At 38.6% G+C, this 27070-nt stretch overlaps 1 protein-coding gene across 10 annotated transcripts in view; it reads right to left on the bottom strand.

Moving 5' to 3' along the window:
- The window catches only part of LOC126426817 (zinc finger protein 665-like), a 555446-nt gene that overhangs the window by 30555 nt on the left and 497821 nt on the right, over positions 1 to 27070 (bottom strand). For 4 of the 10 annotated variants that reach the window (XM_050088832.1, XM_050088829.1, XM_050088830.1 and 1 more), the window contains 2 exons: positions 12375 to 12446; positions 2972 to 3009 (listed from right to left, as the gene is read on the bottom strand). The exons of 2 other annotated variants lie outside the window; for them this stretch is intronic. In XM_050088832.1, coding sequence (XP_049944789.1) covers positions 2972 to 3009; positions 12375 to 12401 — 65 coding nt within the window. In that variant the 5' untranslated portion in view covers positions 12402 to 12446. The remainder of the gene's footprint in view (positions 1 to 2971; positions 3010 to 12374; positions 12447 to 27070) is intronic. 4 more of the 10 variants (XM_050088837.1, XM_050088836.1, XM_050088838.1 and 1 more) reach the window with 1 other exon arrangement.

Raw genomic sequence — 27070 nt, 5'->3', positions numbered from 1 at the left:
TGGTGCAAGGATTGCCAGCTAGCTTCAAACATTATGACTAAAAATAGTGTATTTCACAAAAAGGAGAATCATAGCATCCTATCACTACTCTCATGTATTCTTGAGTGTAGCAATATGTGGAGATGCCAAATGGAATCATCACATTGGTTCAATTGTAGGTACAGCAGTCAGTCCATTGCTACGATACCAAAGAATCCATTGCTAGGATACCGCAGAAATCCGATGCTTTCAAAACAACTGTGTGACTCACCTCAGAACATTGCTGAAGGGTGTGTGATGCTTATCATATAAGCCCAACCAGAGATATTAATCTCTCATTTCACAGTGCTTTGCAAGCAACAGGTTTAGATCTAGACACAACAGTCACATTCATCTGTGAGCATTTACTAGGTGAAAAATCGTAAATGTTTACCATGGATACACATAGTAAATGCAGAATTGATTTTTTTCCTAAAAATGATTTTGCAACCTCATCAGTCCAGCCTTACTACACAACAGGTCCAGTGGCTACTACAGTTCAAACACCAAAAAGGCATAGCTACAATTTGGGATGAGAACATCTTGTGACAGGAAAAAAGAGCTTTACTGAACACAAAGGAAGATCTGATTGTGCACTACAGACAGTATAGCAGAATATTTCACTATCACAGTTTGTTGTCTTCTGAAGTAGGTAGAGATCTCTCTACCTTGCACAAGATAATTAAGTCCAAGGAGTTATTCATCCCTTGCTCTTACTCCCAGTCAGTATTGTGGTGGTTTACAGAATAAGAATGCTAGGAAAATTATTAACACAAAGTTTAACTGTCCATCCACACTGTGCCCCTTATATACCTACTGATATTTGTCCTGTAATTTCCCTCTAATTCTGTGATGACAATAGTTTCCTCAAATGATCTGAGCACAACTGATCAATATTCATTTTACTGTCATGGCCAGATAAATCACTATCAGTTTTGCTCCCTAATCAGCCAAATTTGCAATGTGTGCACTAAGTCCATTTGGGGAATTGTACTGTGTTAGATTTCCCATATTCAGACATTGGGGATTCTAGGTGTCCTTGGTAAGTGGCTTCTCACAAATCACAAAAGATGACTCACCAGTTAAGTCTTCATGGCCTTACTAAAGCTGACTACAGCTGTTTTATGAAATGTAGGAAAATGATGGTGGCCTGTAAACTGTGAATACAACAAGCTTGTTTCCGAATCCACATTGCTGACACAGTAGTCAAAGAGTTGTTCACCCCCAACATTCATTAATCTGAAGGGGCTGAAACTTGACTCCAGGTTTTGGATATATAACCACTCACCCTTTCCCCTTACTTGTTCTACATGGAAGGACATTAGCCTGTACCCAGCACATTGAATTTGTATGACTTCCATGTCATATTCAATTAGAATAGTTAGCACTATACAGCTGCTGACACCTCACCTGCACTTTTGTATAAAAGAAGTACACTCTTTTATTAAAGAACAGACACACAAACCAGCTGTTTTATAGAATGTGTTACTAACATAACTGCTTTGTAATATTTTTTACTTATGAATAATAATGAACCATCATGTATATTTCAAACATCATGCTTAACATGAATTAACTTAAGATGATCACTTCATTAACACCAGCAGAATATCAGTACTGGCAGTGATGTGCATGATATTATACAATGTTTTACTGGTTAACAAATTTCAGTCAGCATGAATTACAAACTGTGTTTTAGTCTGTAGCATCATTACATTTTTCATTAAACATGAATTGTCAATGTTTTCCTTTTTCCTAATGTTTCTCTAGCTGACCTTTGTGCATAACATTGCTCAACAATCACCATTAACAAGGAAAAAACAATTGTGACACAAACAGCATGAAAAACTAGATTCTATCAACAAGTGAAATTCCATGTTGAGATGTGCTTTTATATTCTTTAAATAGAGCCAGTAGTAGTAACACTGAGTTCCAAGAAGTGAAAGGGTTGTCATGCAGTAGGAAGCACAAAGCACAGATAAGCAAGTGAAACTAAACATTCTGCAGGAAGCAGAATATGGTGTATTGAAAAACAGCACAATTGGAAGAAGGTTTAGACTCAGCAAATCTACATTATCCACACTACTTAAATGAAATGTTCTTAATTCTGCTGCTCTGTGTTCCAGGTGCATCCTGAAGTGACTTCACAGTGTTATATATGAAGATGCTGAACTTTTACAGTGCTTCAGCTATATGTGCACCTCCAATGTGCCTATAAGTGGAAATATAATTCAGTGAACAACAAATGAGACTGCAGAAAATTTAGACATTCAAAACAGACTTCAATTGTTTTGTTTGTTGGCTGTATAAGTTCCAAAATAGAGGCCTAATTTCATGCTCAGTGATAGGCAATGAAATGAATGAAGTTGATGAAGAATGGCAAGCATGAATTTGACGAAGTGAGAGAAGTTTGCTGTATCTTATGCCAGCAATGTGGACAAAACTAGTATTTCTTTACAACTTCTGCCAAGTCAAACCCATAAAACAAAAGGTGACATGTGACATCATGGGGCCAGCAGTAAACAACATTCTTGGGTGATCAGTGAATCTGAGAAACTGATATGTTTTAAGAACATGAAATTAATGCTTCACCTTGCATCTACTCATTATTGGAAAGCTCGGATTGACAGTTAATCATAAATGGCTTTTTTGTTCTGTTTGTGCAGTTATTGCAAACCACTGTTATAAATGGGACTGATGTACCTTGTAATATTTGAAAGCACCTTTTTAATCTTCTGCAATAACATGCATAATGTTGCTGTAGTCAGTATATACTGTATGTATATACTGCAAATGGTTAATATATAGAAAAAATAGAACTCCTAGAACAGAACTTTTTAAAAATAACTGATGGTATTTTGGTCCTAGGGGTTATTGTTTGTTTTCCTTTCACATGGTGTAACTAAAAATTTATACTGCTCAAAAAATTTCGCAGTGAAGAATAAAAACGTACCTTAAACTATCAGATGCATTTCTTATTGAGGCTGCCACCTGAAATAGTACAAAGAATTACTGGTTATTTAAAACTGATGAAACAGTAAATAAATAAAATCGTATTAACCCCTACTAACATCTGAATGTTCCAAACAATACTTGGAAATAGTATTATCAAAGAGATACTACATAAATGTAGCAGTTATTGAAGAAAATTATAGGTAAAAATTAACACTTCATTTCAGCACTTTGTTTTTGGCTGTGTAAGTAACTATAGAAACATTGATTTATTGGAAAACACATTTCCTACTTGATACTTCAAAATTAAATTCCTGAAATACCTTTCACCTCTCGGGCACATACCAGAGAAAAATGTAAAAAATCGTCCGATTTTTATTGATGAAAGTGACAAAGGAAAGAACTGAAAAAATATATCTGAACTGCTATTAAATGTATTTTTTTCAAAACTGCAGCATTCAATATTATGCCATTCTCTTGAGATAGCTCACTGCATGGAACATCAAAGTCGTTAAATGTCACATCAGTTTCATCCACAGAAGAAATTCAGGAGTACAGCTTGACATGAAAGTGATAGGAATTATTACATGAAGTGGTTTTATTTTGTAGTCATATAAATGACAAAGATTTGTGTAGTATCATAAATAGGAAATAAACAACATGGTCAACATGAGGACAGTGTTCTCTCCAAATGAATGAATGTGCTTTCATACATTTCACAGCAGGGGATGGATTAATACAACTGCAGCTAAATTCAGGTGGCCAATTATAAAGAGCCAGTATACAATGAATAAATATGAAGAAGCAATCAGAATGTAGACAGCAAGCACTAAAACAAGTTTGTTACTGGAGCCTAGCAGAAAACCTTTAACATAAACGATAATCCAGAAAGTCAGTCAGCAAACCAGAAGATGATCACCTAATGAGAAACGTGTCAGATTAAACAAACTATTTCTCAATAACAAGAAAGACTGAGTCATCTCTGACAGTAAGTTGAATTAAGGTAACTATATCAAATAATTGATTTTCAAAAAATAGCTGCATTGAAAATGAGTAATAACAAAGACAAGGATAATGTATTGTGAATTGGAAAAAGAAACCATTTCTTGGTGGTGGTCATGATTTGTTATTCAAATTATGTAATTTACTGAAGCAACACTTTCATGTTGTTAATGAGGAATATAATCAGTACAGCAAGGAACTTCACAACACATGAAATTTTAACATAAATAGAAATAACAAAAGGTTTTGAGATAGATGCAAAGGAAACTATCCAGAGAAAAAAAATCATTTTTCACCAGGATGGAGCATCACCACACTGGCACCTAAATGAAAGAGCACTTCTAAAAAATAAGCTGCCTTATTTATGTATCATCCATAAGTGGCATACACATCTCACATTCACCTGCCGACCTTGAATTTTGTCTGATCTCACAGTATGTCATTTTTTGTCGGGGTTTGTGGAAGGCTCCATCTATTTGCCTTGCCATGCAGTAACTTAAGGTTCACTAAATAAAAAAACAACTTTGAGCACAAGAACTCCAAATGTGTTTCAATAAGTATGGAACAAGTCTATTGCCTCAATGTTTGTTGTGTGTCCAGTTGAGGGAATAGTGAACTTTTGTCAAAAGTGAATGAAAACACTGAACTTAAACCAAATTGTGAAAAGTACCCTATTACACATGCATGCATATTGAAGATGTACTCATGATAAATTGAATGGTTCCCTGCAAATACAAGCTTTATAGCTATACATCTGAACATAAAGTTATCCTACATTTGTATCTTTATTCGCGTCCAGGATATAACCTTTTTGGAACCTACACACGATCTGGTTCCACAGCTATCACTTCCCTTTCAGTAAAATAGGGTAATCTTACTCTGTTTTCTTGTGCTGAATTTATTTCTTAATTTTTTTATTTCATTCATAAATTTAATTTCTCTTTCAGTATGAAATCACACTGTAGCCTATATCCTGGTCAGAGAGAGGGTGGGAAGGTTAGTTAGTTACTCATTCATTCATTCATTCATTCATTCATTCTTGGATCTACACATTGTATTTCACAAATCATATTGTCTAGACGGTTGCAGAATGTGACACATAGCATATTAAAAAGCAGAAGCTGCTACTGCAGATTACTTCTGTGAAGTCCACTAACAATCAGATACCTATGACTATTGCTAATCTCCTCACACTGATAATTATGGGAGATGTTTCCAGATTACATTATTATCATTATTACTATTTCATACATTAACTTTTAGGAGATAGTGTCTAAATTTAAAATTTTCTTCCAATTCCTACATCCTTCCGAATTTCTTTACATACACAATGTGGATACTTTTGATCAGACACCCCGAGAAATATCAGTTTTTCATATGAGGTGCAGTGTGCTGATACCTACTGCCAGGTACTCCATATCAGTGAACTCGGTAGTCATCAGACATCATGAGAGAGCAGAATGGGGCACTCTGCAGAACCCACAGACTTCGAACTTGGTCAGGTGATTGGGTAATACTTATGCCAGATTTCCACACTCCTAAACATACTTAGGTCCACTGTTTCCGACGTGATAGTGAAGTGGAAACGTGGAGGGACACATACAGCACACAAGAGTACAGGCTGATCTCGTTTGTGGACTTACAGAAACTGCTGACAGTTGAAGGGGGCCATAATGTGTAACAGGCAGACATCTATACAGACCATCACACAGGAATTCCAGACTTCATCATTATTCAGTGCAGGTATTATGATTGTTAGGTGGGAGGTGAGAAAACCTGTATTTCACCGTCGAGCACCTGCTCATAAGCCACACATGATGCAGGTAAATTCCAAATGATGCCTCGCCTGGTGTAAGGAGCGAAAACATTGCACAATTGAACAGTGGAAAATTGTTCTGTGGAATGAAGAATCATGGTAGGCAGGATGTGGGTATGGCAAATAACTGGTGAACATCATCTGCCAGTGTGTGTAGTGCCAACAGTAAAATTCGGAGGTGGTTCAGGTGTTATGGTGTCAATGTTTTTCATGGAGGGGGTTTGCACCCCTTGTTGTTTTGTGTGGCGCTATCACAGCACAGGCCTACAATGATGTTTTAAGCACCTTCTTGCTTCCCACTGTTGAAGACCAATTTGGGGATGGCAACTGCAGCTGTCAACACAATCGAGCACCTGCTCATAATGCACGGCCAATGGCGGAGTGGTTACACGACAATAACAGCCCTGTAATGGAGTGGCCTGCACAGAGACCTGACCTGAATCCTTTAGAATACCTCTGGGATGTTTTGGAATGCTGACTTCATGCCAGGCATCACCGACTGACATCGATACTTGTCCTCAGTGCAACACCTGTTAAGAATCGGCTGCCATTCCCCAAGAAACATTCCAGCACCTGGTTGAATGTATGCTTGCGAGAATGAAACCTGTCACCATGGATAAGGATGGGCCAACACCATATTCAATTCCAGCATTACTGATGGAGGGCGCCACGAATTTTTAAGCCATTTTTCAGGCAGCTGTCTGGATACTTTTGATCACATAGTGTATGTCCTCTGTGGTCTCTCTTGTGGTCTTCCAAATATTTATATCCATTTCCGTTTTCCATGTGTTGCTGTTTAAGTATGTTTCATGGTCTTTCTTGACTCTTTTTCGATTTATTGTGTTATCTTGTGAGAGTCCAACTTCTTCTGCACCTATGACCAATTTTGAATTGCTTTTGCTAGTGCTTGCAACCTCAAAGATCTGCCTTGTGAGCCTGTCGACGGTCATCATGTGATGCATTAACAAAATTTTGTTACTTTATGTAAAGCTGTCGGTTATTATTTCTGTCTGTCTATAAATCTCTCTAAAGGGACTCCATATCCAAATTCGTTCACAGAAAACTGGTCCAAATATTTTCCTGAGAATTTTTCTTTCCTGCTTCTCATTCAGTCATTTTTGTTTGACCATGAATCACAGTACTTTCTGAAGCAATGAGATATTCCAGTAGTAGTTCTAAAATGTATTTTTTGTTATAATGACTCCATATCAGCTGACAAGCTTTTGAGCCAAAAACTCCTGAAGTTAGGTTTGACAATAAGCGAGGATCTCACTTTTGAAAGACTGAAGATTTTGAACAGTGTGATCCCAAGACTTCAGCTGCAAAACTTGTGGACAAACGATGGCAGGATAATGGTGAAGAACTAAAATAGGAATGATCAGTCCGCAATGCAGATGAGCTGGAGTGTGTGGACGTCAGAAGCTAAAAAATTTGGCAACTCTTATTGCCCTTAATTTTTTGTGTTTACTTTCAGCTCTTTATTTTACAAAGAAACAATTTGTTTTTCTAATATTATATTTACAACAGTTTCCCCTCTTATTATTCTCTGTTTGTCTATGATTACTTTTAGTACTAATTTTCTGCTCAATTCTCATACCACGAAGACCAATACTATTCATTAATTCACTATTACTTAAATATGCTCACAAGGCTCTGATTCAGATGATAATTTACAGTCTTATTTCTACTTTAATAATTTATCATCATATTACTGTGGTTACTCATCATTAGGACCAATAATAAGACAGCAGTCTGTCATTCCATTTATCTTACTTTCAGTGTTGTGCATAGATTATTCTAGCTCTGTTCAGGAACTTTCTCTTCCTGTCTTCAGTTGACCATTCACTGACCAGTGCAAAGCACGGTGGCCTTGGCCACAAAACCTCCCTCCTTCTGGGGATATCTCTCACTTTCACTTCAAGGAACCCTGCTCCTCTACCATAATGCACTCTGGTATGCTTTGTTCTCATAACCTCACTGGCCTAAAGTCACTACTATCTAGTATCTTCACGAGCCTTGTAGCCAAATGCACTAAACTTCATACTGCACACGCAAATGTTCGATCTCTGCCACTTCATCATAACAAAGTCTGTCACATATTTCAAGACACGGACCTAAATCTGATACTTCCGTCAGAGATGTGGCTCCAACCAACTATGTCCACAAGTTCTGTAAATCGAGAAGACTACATCTTTTTAAGACACAACAGATGTAACTGACAACTGGGTGGAGTAGGGGCATACACATGCTCTGATTTATCACGTAATGTACTTACACACATCCAACAATCATGAAGATAAACAAGAGGAATATGTTCATAGAGATCACATCCCTTAACAGAAAGTCACCAATGTGTGTCCTCTACAAACGTCCTGAAATACCCAGGTTTGGCTGTTTTTAACTTGCTCTTTGAACTGACATGGAAGCATATAATTACACTCCACCCATATCTTCCTGTTTTCTCAAAATTCTTATATGGTGAAGGCTTCTTAAATTAGCTTTCCATGGAACTCACTATTGCAGAAAACTATCTTGTACATTTATAAATCCTTTTTATACCTGCCACTATTATTGTTGTCATTACTACTGTTACCACCACCACATTAGTGGCAACAGCTGTAATACTACTAGTACTGTCATTATTAACTTTATTAGTTCATAGTCAGTGTTACTTACACTGCCACTTCAGACACTCATATCATTTCAATACTATTTGTCATATTAAAATTGTTGTTTCTTAGATAACTATGATGTATGTGGGAAACCCTGGTCCAATGCAAAAGAGACCTGATGGCCCTTGTCAGAATAGGATAAATAAATAAATGTCTTGGTGATTGGATGATCTCTCCTGGATATTTAATGTATGTACCTTGTGATACTTCCTCATACCAAGTTATGATGGAGAGATTATCTGTAGGCTTCCTGTTCATTACTGATTTTTCTCACAGATGATTTGTAGACTAGTTTTCTTTGACATTTTATGAAGCTTCTCCAGGACAAGTTTGGCTTCTATACAGTATCTTAGAATAGAGAGTGTCTACAAAAGCCATTCACCTCAAGTTAATGCTCTGCTCTTTTTTAATTTCGATTTGGATTCCCTTGTCTCCTTCCCATATGTCTTTTATTTTAAGTTGGAGTGGATCGTGGATCTCTGGCTGCACACTGTTGTGCATTTCAAATGCTTCTGAAATTTCTCCAGTCAGTTTAATGTCTAGTGTTGTACCCATTTATGTCTATTGGGTAACTGCCACTGTTTTCCTGTCAATTTTGAATTCCTCTGACATACTGAATCAAGTCTTTTTCTGTCAAATCATAAGCCTTTCTGACACTTCGCATAACTTGCCACAGTATTTACACATCATCATCTTTGCAAAATTGACTTTGGTTCCCATATCTGTTCTCTACACAATTGCGTTTGCAAAATCGTGCCTTATACTTTCCTATTAATAGGCCCACTTGTTCGTCCAGTTGCCTTCACAGGGCTTTTTAAGGAATTTGACATAACTGGATGCAGTGAAATTCTCTATAATTATTCAGACTGGTTTTATATCATTTTTATGAAGAGGATCAATTAATGCACATTTCCACTCTTCAGTAATTTTTTCACTTTTACAAATATTTAACATAATTCTGCCAGTTGCTTGTGTGAGATTACTGTTGCTCAGTATCCATATCTCCATACTTCTACTATGAGTTTCTGTCTTCTGCACATGACTCGTTATTTTGCTAAGTACTGATTTCCTTCAGTTCCTCAACAGACGATTTTTAATCAGAATTGTTTTGCTTCCAAAACTAATTGTTCTTTCAGAGGCACACAGTCGAGAACTGACAAAGTAATAGACAAAAACTGTTATTTTTATGTTAGTTTCAAGTGACCCAGTTTACACTTTTTTTTATAGCCTTGAACATTATTTTGTATACTTTTAAGAATTCCTGCCATTTTCTGGGGTTTGTTACCATTTAAAGTTTCAAATGCTTGTTCCCCTGCATCTACTAGACCCTGATCATAGGCAATGTTCCACTCTCTTCCTTTGTGGTTAGCATAATCTCATAATGGTTTTCAGTATGTCTGCAAGTTTGTTACAATTTGTGGCATATGAATGAATAATTTGTTGAAAAATGGATTAATGGTGAGTGATTTATTTATGTGTGTTTCTTTCCTGACAGGTTGAAATCTAATCTTTATATGCAAAGGACGTTGAAATGACTAAAAAAATTCCTCTCTTGTTCTTACACTGAGAATTTTTGGATCCTTACTGGTTATAACAACATGGTCTATCTGAAACTCACATAAAGCGGAGTTCAGAAAATTCGATTCTTGTAGCTTCTTCGCAGGTTTAAACTGAGTGGTTGTGATTTTGATCTCATTTTCCCAGCTTTATCTCACCATTTTCATATATTCTCATTTGAACTCCTGTTTTCCAAAAAATTTTTTGTTGGAACATACACATGCTTGAGAATGGGACATCCCACCAGTCAGACATTGAAGCAATTCAGTGGCATGCTTCTAGATTTGCTACTATTAGCTTTCATTAGCACACATATGTTATGGATATAGTTCAGGTACTCAAACAGGAATCCTTGGAGGGCAGATGACGTTCTTTTTGAGAAAATTTAGGGAACTGTCATTTGAAGCATACTGCAGATGTAAATGTTGATCAGTGTATATTGTAAAGGAAACATAATGAAAGTTTGTGTGTCTGATTTGTACACTAATATTTGCCTATAATGCATCAAACTTTGTGTATCCTCCGTAACTGTCAGAGATAAACAGAGCTTTATTTTTCTGTTTACTGTTTTTTCATCTAGTATCTTTTGTTAATTCTGAAATCATCTGTTTGTGTATACTGAAACAGAAAACTATTAATAGGATTTAGTAATTGTAATATTCTAGAAGAGAGTTTAGATGTGTAATAATAAATTGTGAGTTTTGACATAACAATGGGAGGAGATCAATTATGTAAGGTTGCTGTTGGGTAGTATACAGTCATGGATGGTGAACTTGTAAACATGGACAACTACTTTTTCCTGGTGCATTGCGGATTGTAAAGATAGTGGACAAAATGGAATTAAAATTTATGTATTCCAGATTAATTTTCCCCACAATAACACGAAGGCAGGAACATTGAAATGATGCAGAGGCACGTTTACTAATGGAAGATTTTATGAAGCACAATGCCAACAACTAAGTTAATAGTCCAAGGTGTCTATCTACCTCTTATTGTGAACTGATGTAATGTGGGAAAATACCAGAGCAATGACAGTAAAGGAACACATTTGCTAAATGAATTGATTTCAATATTGAACACATTCTCTAAAGTGAATACCATATGGAAAAACTACTATGCCTGTGCCCCATAGAAAATTATTATTACACCACGCATATACAACAGAATGACGCCTAACAAACAAATGCTTAATTTGGGAAGAGAAAATGTGATGCAGGAACCAGTTATGCCAGATTCACTCTTTTTTTATATACCATATGCACTCTCCATAGCATGATAATTTGTTTCCTTGACTGGTATGCTTGCACAATCACCAGACACCAATGTGCCCGAGGGTCCTTTACAGACACGACAAAGGCAAGAGAAATTAGGGCTTGTATGGAGGCAACGGGACAGTTGCTGTTTCCTTGTTCTGCTTGTAAGCAGGAAAGGGAAGGAAATGACTAACAGTGGTGGAACATACCCACCGCCATGCACTGTACAGTGTCTTGCATAGTAAGTCTTCTGATTAGGTATTTCAGTACTCTACCTTATATTTCCCAATATTAGTTATGTCTTATTCCTGTGAGAAGTTTATGAATCTAACCATCTACTTTCTCTTACACAAAGTGGACAAAATTAATACCACAACATTTTATTTTACTGGATTAAATTTTATGCTTCATACAAGCAGACCTTATCAAAGCTGTAGATAATTTATTCGGACCTGCTATGACTTCTACGGTGAGGTAATACACGAATTTATCTGCATAGGTCCTAGAGTTTTTCTGTGACTGACAAATCTATAAGTAAATCAGCATGTACCACTGAGGTAGCCATACTGCAACTATTCTAAGAACAATGTAGCAAGGCTGATCTATCACATACAAATAGTATCACACTTCACTTCACTTCATACCTTTGGCACCTTTGAAAATTTTTGGTTCAAACTGACAAATATCAATCATTCACTGAAAAGATGAATCGTGTGCAATGTACTCTTCTGCAATGCATGAATCATAAGTTACTGAAAGGAAGAATGTTTTTCAAATGATCTGCATTCTCATGGTTTAAACTTATACAAAATATTTAACATTCAGAAGGGTCACTGAAAATATGGTTAAACACATTGTTACAAATTCTGTTCAGATTCTATTCAGAACAATAATCAAATAACGGCTGCTAATCCACAATAAGTGGAACAGCACAACAGTACTGTAAATTTATTAATTGCACTTAGCTCAAGAAAACTCATAATCTGTGCCTGTCTCACAGTAATGCATTCCTTACATTAAGCAATTATACAAATACATTTTTTATCACCCTACATGCAATAAATCAGAGATGCAAATGCTTACAGTATTCTAAGTTTTACATACCTCCAAATTTAGTTCAGGATCCTCCATGATAAAATCATTTGGATAAGAGATTCCCAAGTTATCTTCAAGACACTGAAAGGAAGAAAAAACTCAGTTAAAAATGCTTACACCCTTCTGTACTTATGACATGGCTCTCAATATTTCTTTTTTTTATAAATATGATACAAGTTTTCAGAGATTTGTATCACATATACACAAAAAATTTTAAAAAATATGTTTTAATGAGCAGCTATTCTGCCAACATGCATCTCCATAATTTCACACTGTACCATACTGCACTAATTGTACACATAATCAGTCATTACATAGCGTATTTCACGGTGCTTACTGAGCCCTATCCTTCCTTTGGTAATCTGACAGTTTGCCCGTAGCAAGAAGAAGGAGGGTGTGGTTACTCCCTGTGCATTAACATAGGATTGGAAAGGCGGCGAGCCCAAGAACTACAATGAAATGAATACCCCTAGCTCCATACAGGCATTGATGTAAGTCAAAGGGGACAGCTGAAAACATGTGCCCCAATCAGGACTTGAACCTAGGATCTCCTGCATACGTGGCAGATGCTCTATCCATCTGTGCCACCAAGGACACAGATGATAGTGTGACTGCAGGGACTTATCTCTGGCATGCCTACCACGAGACCCACATTCCCAACCTATTGTCCCACATTATATTCATAGTGCCCCTACCCACTAACTCATTACTCGCGGCTTTTTGCCAAATCCCGTAAGAGTTCGAGCACTGTTTGTGCATCCACATAGAAGAAGATGGTCACATGGCCAGTTAGCCCTTTCGGACATGTCTGAAAGAACAGGTACCATCTTCATATACTCAAGAACTACAAGTAGCACTGTCACTTGAGACTCAAGCTGACATGTAATCGGATGGTATTTGTTGCTTCTGCCTCAACTTATTTTGAGAGTTTGTTTACGGACTTGTGAGTGAATGGTTAAGAGTTGAAAGCTGTGATTATGAAAATGGCTCTGAGCACTATGGGACTTAACATCTGTGATCATCAGTCACCTAGAACTTGGAACTACTTAAACCTAACTAACCTAAGGACATCACACACATCCATGCCTGAGGCAGGATTCGAACCTGCGACCGTAGCAGTCGTGCGGTTCCTGAAGAACCACTAGACCACCGCGGCCGGGGCTGTGATAATAAGAGGTGTTGAGAGTTATAGTAACTGGTATTTATAGAAGAAAACCAACAAAACATGTCCACGTTTTTCGATCCAGTGAACCGATGTGGCTGAAGAGAAAGTAAAGGTAAATTTTTGCAGTTCTCCAAAAATTTTCAAAATGGTAGACAGAAATTCCTGGGAAAGACAATCTGACTACGAGTTGTTTTGTGTGCGATTCACATTTCAGTGAGGAACAACAAATGTTTATCGTCAGTAAATAAGTTGAAATTGTTAGACAAGGGCAGTCTTTTAAAACCAGAGCGACTCAATGGTTCCTCATGTATTTCCCAGTTTACTGAAATATTTGTCGAAAATATTACACAAAAGAAAATCGTCCGTCAAGCACTCGCTAAAGGGAACCTGTGGAAGGAAGACAGTAAACAAGCTGCAGTTTCAATGTCTGCCAGTGCTTCTTCTGCTAAAGGAAAATGTAGGGTGCAGATCAGTACTGAACGGAGTAGTAATCACATGAAAACAATGTTGATGTGCCAGGAACTGGAAATTGTCCGATTACGTGATAAATTAAGGACAGCAAATGCCAAAATCAATCTCTTCCAGAAGCAAGTCTCAGATGAAAACCATAAGATGGCTCAGTAGAATGTCCTACATCACTGTACGCTCAGTAAAAACAGAAAATCATATTTGCCACTATGTTAAAGAAATGCCAATTTAAAAACAGCAAGAGAATGCACTATGTGATGTGACAATGAATTTACTCTGGATAGCATGCCCTTGAAAATTAGAAGCTCAAAGGATATAGACATAGTTTGAGGCACACATTGTTGCAACAACCTTCTGAAACATCTCCAAAAGTAAATAATCTCAACTGCTCATGTGAAATTAACCAAGAGAACAATTAAGAATTATTTTCGGAAACGAAAAAATGAAAAAGACATGCTGATTTTTGATGAAGTAAAGCACAAGGAAAGCTACATTTCAATAACACTTTGCTGAAAGTTTGTTTCGTCAATTTATGGATATATACTTCAGACAATTGTAGTAATAACTTTGCCTATCATTGCTCTGGTGTTCCTATCTGTTGCTCTGATGCATAATCGTATTCACCCTATTTTAGTATACTCGAGTCACAATGCCACTCCCAGTGATGTCTAGCATATATTGATTCAAGTAATTATCCAGCTAGAGCAAGCCAGAATGACACTTGTTGCATTCACTTCTTATGGCGCAGTACACAACTGAATAAAGAGGTCTAGCAGTGTCTAGGAATTACTGGCATAAAAACTGAAGTTCCTTGCTCAACATCAAACGCAGTTGACAAGACCGGAAGAATATGGGCATTTTCGTACGCTATTCGTGTCATAAATTGAATAAAAAGTGGTTGATATGATAAAAGTGATGTACTTTTTAACGATGGCATCGTTAACTACAATTATCGACCAGATAGTTCTCCAGAATCAACAGGATTATTCATTAGATAGATAAATAACTTACTGGACACACTTATATTTTCTTGGTGATGCTTTGCACAAAACGCACAGGCTCACAAAAAGTTAATGAAATGGGGAGGCATTCTAACTATACAGTAAAAGCTTTTGTTCTGAAAGAACACACTGGCGCCAAGAGTAACCACTAATAGTACCTTCGAAATACCTAAATACTTATGGAAAAGAGGTTGCATTTCTCTCCCAACAGCTGCATCATTTCGGTATCTCTACATCTCCGAGTTGAAAATCGTCACCCATCAGCAAGACTACTTCTGCTCGGACAAGTTACAATTTGCTTGCCAGTACATTCCTGTAAAACTTTCATTGTCTCTTGCAGAAAATGAACATAAATGTGAATTTTCGTTGACATTGTACGTAAGACAAACACAGATGTTAGCTGGATATTTGCAACAAAAGCACTAATACAGGGTTTTGGAGCAGAAAACATATTTGAAAAAAACCCCTGTATTCCATATAGTATCTAAGATCCACAATATAAGTCAGTCTGCTGATTTTTCCATTGTAACACATAATTCTGTGGGTCACAAGCAGACCAACTGACATCTCACGGCAGAACTACTGAGCTAGGACAGTCAGCACGTTTCCTGTTCTACTCACTATCGTTTGCCTGCAGTTACAGTGTTGTTTCCTGCATCCACTGAACGACTTTTCCTTAATATTTAATTATATCCCCTGTCTATTTCATCCTCTTTGCATTTGTAATGTTAACACATTCTCATGCTCACAGCTCTGGTTTGAATATTTTCTGGCATATGACACTGTTGCAACAACGTCATTTCCAACACTTTGCTTTTTCTTTCTGTCCAGACATCAGAGTCTCAGAATGGACCAAAGACGATAGAGATGAGATTTTCTCTCAGTTGTGTTTACAATACTTAAGATCTCTGTTTATAAACCAACCCTGGGGCTGTAACTAATATAAGCCTAAATTTTAGTATTGCTGGACACACTACATTAAGTAACAATCATTTTCATAGTTTCAGATTTTTGAATGTACTAATGCTGCCTCATTTAATATCCAGCTGTAAGTTTGTGCCCACACATCAAAACTTCTCTAGGGTTGTAAATCAAATTCCCAGTATGCACTGGGTCACTTTGCACCACTCCTGAGGGAAGAGTCAACACATCTGGCTTCTTAGCGTTTTGGACTACAAACCTCACTGTTATTTCATGTGCCCTATCAAGTTGGGATCCTTGCTATTTCCAGTAATCTGTCAAATATTATGTTGAGCATTCATGGTGGCAAGTAGATTCTTGTCCCAAATCAGTACGCATTTTAAATGTACAGGTCATCATCTCTCTCATATCTGTACCTTTGCTCTTGTCCCCGTCTGTCTCCTCAGTACACCCTCTACCTTTTCTGGATTTCTACACTCCCTCACTTTGTTGTGTAACCTCTGTCTGCGACCATTGCCCTGTGATGGAAAAATCTATAAACACTGAATAAATGTGTTAGTTAAATTCCTTGCACTTCTCCCATTGTCTCGTAATATGGAGGCTCATTGAAAAGTAATGCTGCCGAATATTTTTATTCTGTTCTCAATATCAATTGAGGTATTACTTATCATGCACATTACATGGTCGAATTCCCATTTCACTGACAACTTGCAACACTACTATTACGCAACTTTGAATTGTAGTGTGTAACACTGCAGTGTGTAATGGAACTATGTCATTGCATGAGAAATATTGTGTTCTAGTCAAGTTTGTGAATGTCAAAATGGGACTTCAATTGAATCCACAGAAGAACGAATGCAGTGCATTGTTTTCACTATATCAACGTCAGTAATGTCCAAACATTCAGTTGTTCACACTCATAATGAAACAGACGGAGCCGCTAACCTCAGCTCAAAGTGGACGGCTGCATAGGCCAACACTTAAAGACATCTTTGAGGAATTCAGTCTTATAGTGATGAAGTGGTGCAAGTGGAGGTGAGGCTGTGGCTCCATCAACAGAGTTGAACAGCCTACAGTGACAGTATCAATGAACTTGTCACTCACTGGGAGAAATGTTTTCATTGCCAATGTGGCTTTGTTGCAACATAAATATGTAGAGATGAAGAATAAACATCTAGAATGTTTATGTAATTTTATCCAAAAATCTGTATACGTTTTCACATAAATTTGTAGACATTACTTTTCAACATGCCATCATAAATGTGATTAAAAGGTCACATTGCTACCCACTAACATCCAATTGCTTCTGCAGTTAAACTGTGCATGCCACTTTATAGCATGTGTCTGAGTATTTGTGATACCAATACAACTATTTTTCAACAGTTACCCACAACACAGAGGCAATATTGTAGAAACATCTGACGGTTGCAAAAACAGTTTTGTAGTTCAGGTGCTTCTGAATGCAATAGTTGTTTAAACAGGTGTCAGGAAGCATATGTTTGAGCTCAAAAATCTCATTTAGACATTACAGTCATGTTGTTCGATACTGGAATAAACATTATGTCACAGTGTTCTTACAAAGTCCTGTGCAGATTGATGTATAGCATATAACGGGTGATCAAAAGGTCAGTATAAATTTGGAGACTGCATAAATCACGGAATAAAGTAGATAGAGAGGTACAAAATGACACACATGCTTGGAATGACATGGAGTTTTATTAGAACCAAAAAAATACAAACGCTCAAAAATGTCCGAAAGATGGTGCTTCATCTGATCAGAATAGCGATAATTAGCATAACAAAGTAAGACATAACAAAGTAAGACAAAGCAAAGATGATCTTTATAGGAAATGCGCAATATGTTCACCATCATTCCTCAACAGCAGCTGTATTCGAGGAATAATGTTGTGAACAGCATTGTAAAGCATGTCCAGAGTTATGGTGAGGCATTGGCGTCAGATGATGTCTTTCAGCATCCCAAGAGATGTCGGTCGATCACGATTCACTTGTGACTTCAGGTAACCCCAAAGCCAATAACTGCATGGACTGAGGTCTGGGGACCTGGGAGGCCAAACATGATGAAAGTGGCGGCTGAGCACACGATCATCACCAAACGACGCGCGCAGGAGGTGTTTCAAGTGTCTAGCAATACTTTGTTTCTTTTTGTTCTAATAAAACCCCATGTCATTCCAAGCATGTGTGTCACTTTTTACCTCTATCTACATTATTCCATAGTTTATTAAGTTTTCAAATTTATATTGACTTTTTGATCACCCAGTAGTTCTCAAAAAACACATAATCTACCAGTTCTGAGCACCCTCCTTTGTGCTACTTCATTTGGATCCACTATGCACCACACAAAATTCACAGAATTACACGCCATTTACAGTGCCTATTTGACATATATAACATTAAAATTGGTATTCTTTGGCCATGGGAGGGGAGGATACTTCTGACTGGTTTGATGTGGCCTGTTATGACTTGTGGTCCTGTGCCAATCTCTTCATCTCATAGTAACAATGATATCCACCTTCTTGAACTACTTCTTGGGTATATTCCAATGTGTATTCTCTACAGTTTTTGCCCTCTACAGCTCCGACTAGTACCTCGAAAGTTATTCTCTGTTATCATATACACATCCTATTACAATGTCCCTTCCCATCAGTGTTTTCTGCAAGTGCCTTTTTTTGGTAATTTTATGGAGAACCTCCTTCCAGTTTCACCCAGTCATATCAGTTCAATTAATTTTGATCAGTCTTTTGTAATACACGTCTCAGATGATTCAGTTATCTTTTTTTCTGTTTTCCACCTCCAGCTAGCCAGTAATGATTCTAGCTGTTCTTGTTTTACAAAGCTAGATACTATTACTAAAAACACAAAGCCACACAACTTCGAGGCACACAACTTCGAGGCACACAACTTAGAGGCACACAACTTAGAGGCACACAACTTAGAGGCACACAACTTAGAGGCACACAACTTAGAGGCACACAACTTAGAGGCACACAACTTAGAGGCACACAACTTAGAGGCACACAACTTAGAGGCACACAACTTAGAGGCACACAACTTAGAGGCACACAACTTAGAGGCACACAACTTAGAGGCACACAACTTAGAGGCACACAACTTAGAGGCACACAACTTAGAGGCACACAACTTAGAGGCACACAACTTAGAGGCACACAACTTAGAGGCACACAACTTAGAGGCACACAACTTAGAGGCACACAACTTAGAGGCACACAACTTAGAGGCACACAACTTAGAGGCACACAACTTAGAGGCACACAACTTAGAGGCACACAACTTAGAGGCACACAACTTAGAGGCACACAACTTAGAGGCACACAACTTAGAGGCACACAACTTAGAGGCACACAACTTAGAGGCACACAACTTAGAGGCACACAACTTAGAGGCACACAACTTAGAGGCACACAACTTAGAGGCACACAACTTAGAGGCACACAACTTAGAGGCACACAACTTAGAGGCACACAACTTAGAGGCACACAACTTAGAGGCACACAACTTAGAGGCACACAACTTAGAGGCACACAACTTAGAGGCACACAACTTAGAGGCACACAACTTAGAGGCACACAACTTAGAGGCACACAACTTAGAGGCACACAACTTAGAGGCACACAACTTAGAGGCACACAACTTAGAGGCACACAACTTAGAGGCACACAACTTAGAGGCACACAACTTAGAGGCACACAACTTAGAGGCACACAACTTAGAGGCACACAACTTAGAGGCACACAACTTAGAGGCACACAACTTAGAGGCACACAACTTAGAGGCACACAACTTAGAGGCACACAACTTAGAGGCACACAACTTAGAGGCACACAACTTAGAGGCACACAACTTAGAGGCACACAACTTAGAGGCACACAACTTAGAGGCACACAACTTAGAGGCACACAACTTAGAGGCACACAACTTAGAGGCACACAACTTAGAGGCACACAACTTAGAGGCACACAACTTAGAGGCACACAACTTAGAGGCACACAACTTAGAGGCACACAACTTAGAGGCACACAACTTAGAGGCACACAACTTAGAGGCACACAACTTAGAGGCACACAACTTAGAGGCACACAACTTAGAGGCACACAACTTAGAGGCACACAACTTAGAGGCACACAACTTAGAGGCACACAACTTAGAGGCACACAACTTAGAGGCACACAACTTAGAGGCACACAACTTAGAGGCACACAACTTAGAGGCACACAACTTAGAGGCACACAACTTAGAGGCACACAACTTAGAGGCACACAACTTAGAGGCACACAACTTAAAGATATACAACTAAAAGATATACAACTAAAAGATATATAACTAATAGACAGTATGTCCACTTTCGGCATGTATAACAGCAGCAAGGCATCATGGCGTGGAAGCGATGAGCTTTGGTAGGTCTTTGAAGGGAGGTTTTCTTGGGGAGGGGGGATCAATGAGGTCTGAAGCTATGTTCAATTCCATCCCAGATGTATTCAATTGGGTTCAGATCTTGCGAGTTGGGGGAGAGGAAGCCAGCACATCAACTGGAACTCACCACTGTGTTCCTCTAACCACTCCATACCACTCCATCACACTCCTGGCCTTGTAACATGTTGCATTATCTTGTTGAAGAATGCCAGTGCTGTCACGAAACATAACTTATGAAGTAACGTATGTGGTCTGCTATTAGGGTATGATACCCCTTGGCCATCACTGTGCCCTGCCGAAGTTCCATTGGATCCATGGATGGCCACATTAATGATCCCCAGATCATAATGGAGCCACCACCAGTTTGTGTCTGTCCCATTGTACAGATTTCAAGACAAGGAACTGCTGCCATGGAAGACAACAGATCTGCACCCTCCCACTGGCATGATGAAGGTATGGGGGTTCAGCAGACCATGCAACACACTGCCACTGTGCCAACGTTCAGTGCCAATGGTCACATGCCCATTTCAGTCGTAGTTGCTGATGATGTGATGTTAACATTGGCATGTTCAAGGGTAATAGCAGAGGCCGTTCAGCAGTGTTCTGTGCACTGTGTGTTCAGACACTTTTCTCTGCCCAGCATTTAAGTCTGATGTTAGTTCTGCCACAGTTTGCTGCCCATCCTCTTACCAGTCTGCCCAGCTTATGACATCTGACATCTGTAATGAGGGGAGGCCACCCAGCTCCATGATGTCTGGATTTTGTTTCACCTTGGTTGTACTGCAGCGCTCATCAAACATCTGACAAGTCATAAAGTTTCCGAAACGCTCGTGCTGAGCCTCTGGGCTATCACAATCTGCTCTTAGTCAAACTCAGATCACACACCTTCCCCCTTCTACACAGAGAGGATGCTCACTGATACTACACATACAATGCATGTGTGACAAGCAGCCATTCCTTGCCAGGTGACGCTGTTATCACCTGGATGGGTTTATATTGATACTATGGCAGAGGATGGGAAAAAGCAAGTATTAAAAGATAGTTTTAACGGTATATATTTACTGTTTCTTAAATGGAAAGGGTTAAAATCAAATATTAAATGTTTGTACCACATGTAAGTGCAATACGCTAGTATTAACAGACAAATTATATACCAGGGGTGTGTGGATATGTTGAGTGGATGTGTTGAGTGGAAGCACAATGGAAAGTAAGTTGCAGGATTGCGTTCATACACTTTGCTCCTTCATAAGTCTGCAAAATAGTGAGCAGGAAATTTCCCACTTTCATAACAGCACTGTTACAAAAATTAAAAGCAGGACACACTGTGAAGTTATGCCCATGGCATGGGCATAGGGGAGGGGGAGAGGGGGAGGGGGAGGGGGATGGAGGGGGAGGAGAAGCGTGAAGGTGTTTCGTCTCTTTTCCACATGTGTTAACACTTCATTAATAATGTTAATAAAAGTAACATATGGACAAAATCTGTGTGAATGTCTATACTGTTCTACACTGGTAGAGGGCGAAATTGTCTGTGTCATCCAGTAAAGCAACTAAAATGTTCTTCCAGGGTAAACAACTTCCCCCACTACAACTGTCACTCGATTTTCAGTTTACATACAGTCTATACCTCCCAAGCGTTTCCTGTGCAGTCCTCTTCTGTAAGTAGACAAAATAACCTCACTCAGCTGGCATTTATATGATTCAAATGGCTCTGAGCACTATGGGACTTAACAGCTATGGTCATCAGTCCCCTAGAACTTAGAACTACGTAAACCTAACTAACCTAAGGTTATCACACAACACCCAGCCATCACGAGGCAGAGAAAATCCCTGACCCCGCCGGGAATCGAACCCGGGAACCCAGGCGTGGGAAGCGAGAACGCTACCACACGACCACGAGATGTGGGCTGGCATTTATACATGGTGATTTATTCCACTGTGTGCAAACACTAGGGATTGATTGATAAGACGATACAGAACATGGAAGGTCTAATGAACTTATGTCCAGAATGCATGGTTTCCATGCTAGAGACCACTTATTTAATCTACATTGTTACAGAGACTGTGGCCTAGTATGTGCTCTACCAAGCCGCCACAGTTGCAATAAGTACTGAAATAGTTTCCATGTGGCTCACTGCATGTGAATATGTGCTGCAGCATGTTCTGTCTCACATTTTGGCAAGCTGCACCTAAACAGTGTCAAAGGCAGCATGAATGCGTTGCTGCAATGTCTCCACATCTGGAATGGACTCTGTGTGTACAATACTTTTGAGATAACCAGAAATTGTATGGGTTGAGATCTGGTGAATGAGCAGTTCATGCAACTGCCCCTCCCCCCCCCCCCCCCCCCAATCATATACATCGACCAGTGGAGACAACTGAGATGGGTCCAGGCATCAACAGTGAAGTGGGCTGGAACACCATCATATACAGCCACATAATCCTTTGTTCCACTGATCATGATGATTCATTGTCACCATACCACGGGGGCTCTGCATACTGTCCCATAGATGACCATTACGAAAGTTGAAGATACCACTGCACATAAAGGTGACCTCATCTGTGAATAGGATGGATGACAAATCTTAGAATTGTGGTTGTCTGGTGAAGGGACTAGAGACGGAACTGCTCCTGATGTGGAAAATCTGTCACTAGCAAGCAAGCCTTGTTGTCCTAAGAGTTAATGGTAGCAACAATTGTCATAGAGAATGTTCCACACAGTCATCTGGGTTACACTGTACTGGCAGGCCGACTGTCTGGAACTAACACAGCAATGGCCTTCCACAGTGTTAACTACATTTTCCTTTAAGTCTGGTGTCTGCGTATTTAGGGTACGTCCTTCATTATTTCCTGCTTCCTGAAGCAACCCTGTCTTAGACAGTGAAACACTGTTGGAAACATTGAATGCTGTGATTGTTATTGGTGGGGATAGGTCTCCTGATACAACCCCGCCATTCGCCTTTCTGTAAGGAAAGACGTTTGCAAGCTCTCAATATGAATATCGAATGATTGTGTACAATGCTGTATCACATCCACTACAAGGTGAGTGGATAAGAGAAGTGAATCGGAGACATTACCAATTACTATGGCAGGAGAGGATCCTATGGCATGATGTAGGAAACCATGCATACAGTAACTGTGGTTGGATGGTACAGTACATATTAGACCACAATCTATGAAACAATGTATGATTTAATAAATGGTCTCTAGCATGGAAATCATGCATTTCTGGACATAAGATATTTTCTCTTTTATATCCTCTCATCAATCAATTCATGGAGTTTGTAAATGGTGGAAAAAGACACCCTATATAGTGTTGTTATTTTCAGATTATTAATTCAATACTCACTGCTTGTATTATGTGAGCTATTGTGTAAAATACAAGCCTCAAAGCAGGGCTGAGAAGTACTTGGTTTATAAATGTGATAGTGTTGGTGGGAAAGGGATTGGTAAATGTGTCACTTTGTTGCTGTCTACTGTTGAAAGCATGTTGTAAAGCTGTGTAATGAAGTTGCTGTCACTTGGTGAATTAATGAATTATCAGATAGGTACTGCAGGTCTCTCACTATTAACTGTGTTAGTGTTAGGATGCATAAATCTTTCATATTCAGGAATTAGTGGAACTTACTGCAGTTCTGAAATGGGCTGCACTGAGTGGACCCACTTACCACATACATCCATGGTGTGTCTTTCAAGATGGGTGTGAATAAATCTGATGGAATGGGACTGATCATGTTCCATCTAGAACAGTAATCTGCTGTAATGCACTGCTTCTCTTATGCTGGAACATCTGAAGTTTTATAACAGGTTACCAGTCTCTGTTGTAGACAAATGAAATTTAAGACTCAGTCTCTTTAAATTTTGGCAAGCAAAAGCTAGAGAGGTGCATTTTAAAATCCCTCATACCATGAAAAAATATTCCAGAAAGGCTTAGAAAAGACAAAGAAATTGACATTGTCACATACGTATTGACAGAGTGTTACAGTTCAGACAGGCTCTTCAGTGTGGGAGACACTCACAGCTGCATTGTTAAGATTTTTTTACATAGTATCTCACCTAACAACTATAGCAAAGTACTTCCTTGATAAACTGAAAATAACTCCACTGTACAAACATGAGCTCAGTGAAGTTATTTTGTCAACACACACAAGAGAACTGGACAATAAATGCTGGGGAGGTAGTCTGTGTAAATTGAAAAGCAAGCAGCACTCATGCTGGTGGAATTTCCACTTCCCACAAGAAGGCTACAGCTTCCATACAGGACGACACAATCAATTTCACCTCTGGCAGCATAGAACAGTCTGGAAAGATTTTCACAGAGACTGTCTGTATGTGTTTCTTGTGTTAATGTCATTAGTAACTGATATAATCTTTTCATTAAGTCTTGACGCATTCTGTGGAATATAAATGGGCTCCAGACATGTCTGCACACTGTGGTACTGCGCTCTTCACACTGTGGACAGATCTAATAACTTTGTGAGACAACCTTTGGTGGCTTCTTGTGACATAGTGGGGTAGATAGAATGGGGAATCACCACTTTTCCCTTCAGTTTGCAGACCTGTGAAAGAAGGAAGAGCATGAACATAATCTGGCTATCTATCTGTCCTTTGCTTCTACTCCCAATACCTCGCCATCATCCTGTTGCGCTCCCAGAACATGATTTATCCTGTAATATGGCTGTACTACACTTACATGTGGTACACAAATTTGTTTTTAAACCCTCCATTTAAAGATAATTAATTTCGTATAGTTATAGCAACATTGTTAATAATCTTTTTTTTCTATTCCCTGAAATGCGGAAGCTATTGGTCATAGATGCAAAAAGAACATTTTTAGCAAATTTCATGTAGTTTGATTCTGTAGGGGAAACATTTTCAGTCGAAACTCAATCTTTTTAGTTACTCAAAATAAATCGTAAAATGTGGCCTTTAAACATCACTGCCCCATCCCAAGGCACACACCCTAACACTCAGGATTTTTAGCATATTGATCAGGACACTCCATCTTGGCACTGTGCAAAAATTGGTGGCTACACGATTTTTTCCCCTAATTGAACTTCCTTGGGCTTCACAGACAGGGCTATGAAAAGAGAGAGTTCAGTAGTCATTAGACAAATGAACACAGCATTCCTTAATGTATCACCATAATTTACAGAATTCCGTACTGTTTTCACAATTTCTCGCTCTGTCACGACACCTGTTTGGTTCATTTATTGTATCCTCTATACTTTTTAAATAGTTTTCTGTAAAATATTGTCATTACTGACAATCTAAAGCTTACAGCCCTGGATATGAGAGACTCCATGATTCGATGGTATTTGTTGTAACATTATCACTAGTTTTATAGCGTTACACTCACATAATATTTATATTGCCTCCTCTTACTTTTTCTTTTCCAACTTTTATATGGGGCTGATCTGCACATCCCATAAGAACGGACCATCTATATTACAGAAAATAGTGATGCAGATGGTGGTTTCCATTCATTATACCAATCATGATAATGCATTCATGAGGTGCAAAGAATTATGAAGAAAGTATTTGATTGATCTGCAACCACTGCCCAGTGACTGAAGTTTCTCACTTCCAGGTGATCACTTGAGATTATTTTCAGAACTGAAAAAATTTTCCAATATTAAATATGTCTTATGACATTCATAACACATCCCATTGTGCTTCCTCTTAATGTGTTTTTAAAAATAGTTTTCAAATAACCACGTGTTTCTCCCTCTCTCACATTAATTAAAGGTCTCACTGTGTTTGAAATAATGCTCCATTTGTTATAAAATAACTTTTGTTGATGGTGTAATTAACAGACTTTTCTGTTTTTGTTCCTAGGACTGAGCTCATGTTTTCATCCAAATGCAAGGAAAAATTGAAGCAGTTAAATCTTTTTGTTCAGAACATGAAAGCCACACAACATTCCTGTGCATATAAAACAAATCGGAATTTTCCTATCTCATAAGGTATGAAATACAGATTTAATCAATTATTGTATAAAAGCCAGGAATTCGAATTTGTTGCTTGGAAGTCATTTGTAATGCTGTTTATATTTTGTCACCCCATACCAGAAAAAGCTGCATGAATGGTCAGTCACACCTGAATAAGAATTCAAAGTTGTGCAGAGATTGTCAACTTGCTGTAAACGTTCAGAAAAATATGTGTGTTTGTGTGTGTGTGTGTGGGGGGGGGGGGGGGGGGGGAGGGCGGTGAATTCCTAAGTGACCAAACTGCTGAGGTCATCGGTCTGTTCAGAAATTTAAAACTGCTCTTACAGAGCACACTTTGGTTCGCTGGTAAAATACTGGGTAAATGCAACCAGTACACGAAGGAAATTGCTTATAAAACATTTATACAATCCATACTACAAGCCTGCTCAGGTGTGTGGCACCTGCACCACATATGATTATCACAGAATACTCAACATATACAAAGATGAGCAGCACAATGTTCACAAGTTTGTTTGACCCATGTGACAGTGTCATGCAACTGCTAAGAAATGAGACACACAGATGCTTGAAGATAGATGCCAACTATCCTATAAAAGCCCATTTACAGATATTTAAGAACCAGCTGTAAGTGATGAATCTAGAAATATACTACGTCCTATTACCTATCACTTGCCCAGGGAGTGTAAGGACAAGGCTTGACTAATTACAGCATGCTAAGAGTCATTTTGACAGTAATTATCCTGCACCCAATAC

The sequence above is a fragment of the Schistocerca serialis genome, chromosome 11 (assembly GCF_023864345.2).
Source record: "Schistocerca serialis cubense isolate TAMUIC-IGC-003099 chromosome 11, iqSchSeri2.2, whole genome shotgun sequence".
NCBI classification, from domain to species: Eukaryota; Metazoa; Arthropoda; class Insecta; order Orthoptera; family Acrididae; genus Schistocerca; species Schistocerca serialis.
Note: the sequence above shows the minus strand (reverse complement) of the source record. Positions and strands in the feature narration are given on the sequence as shown.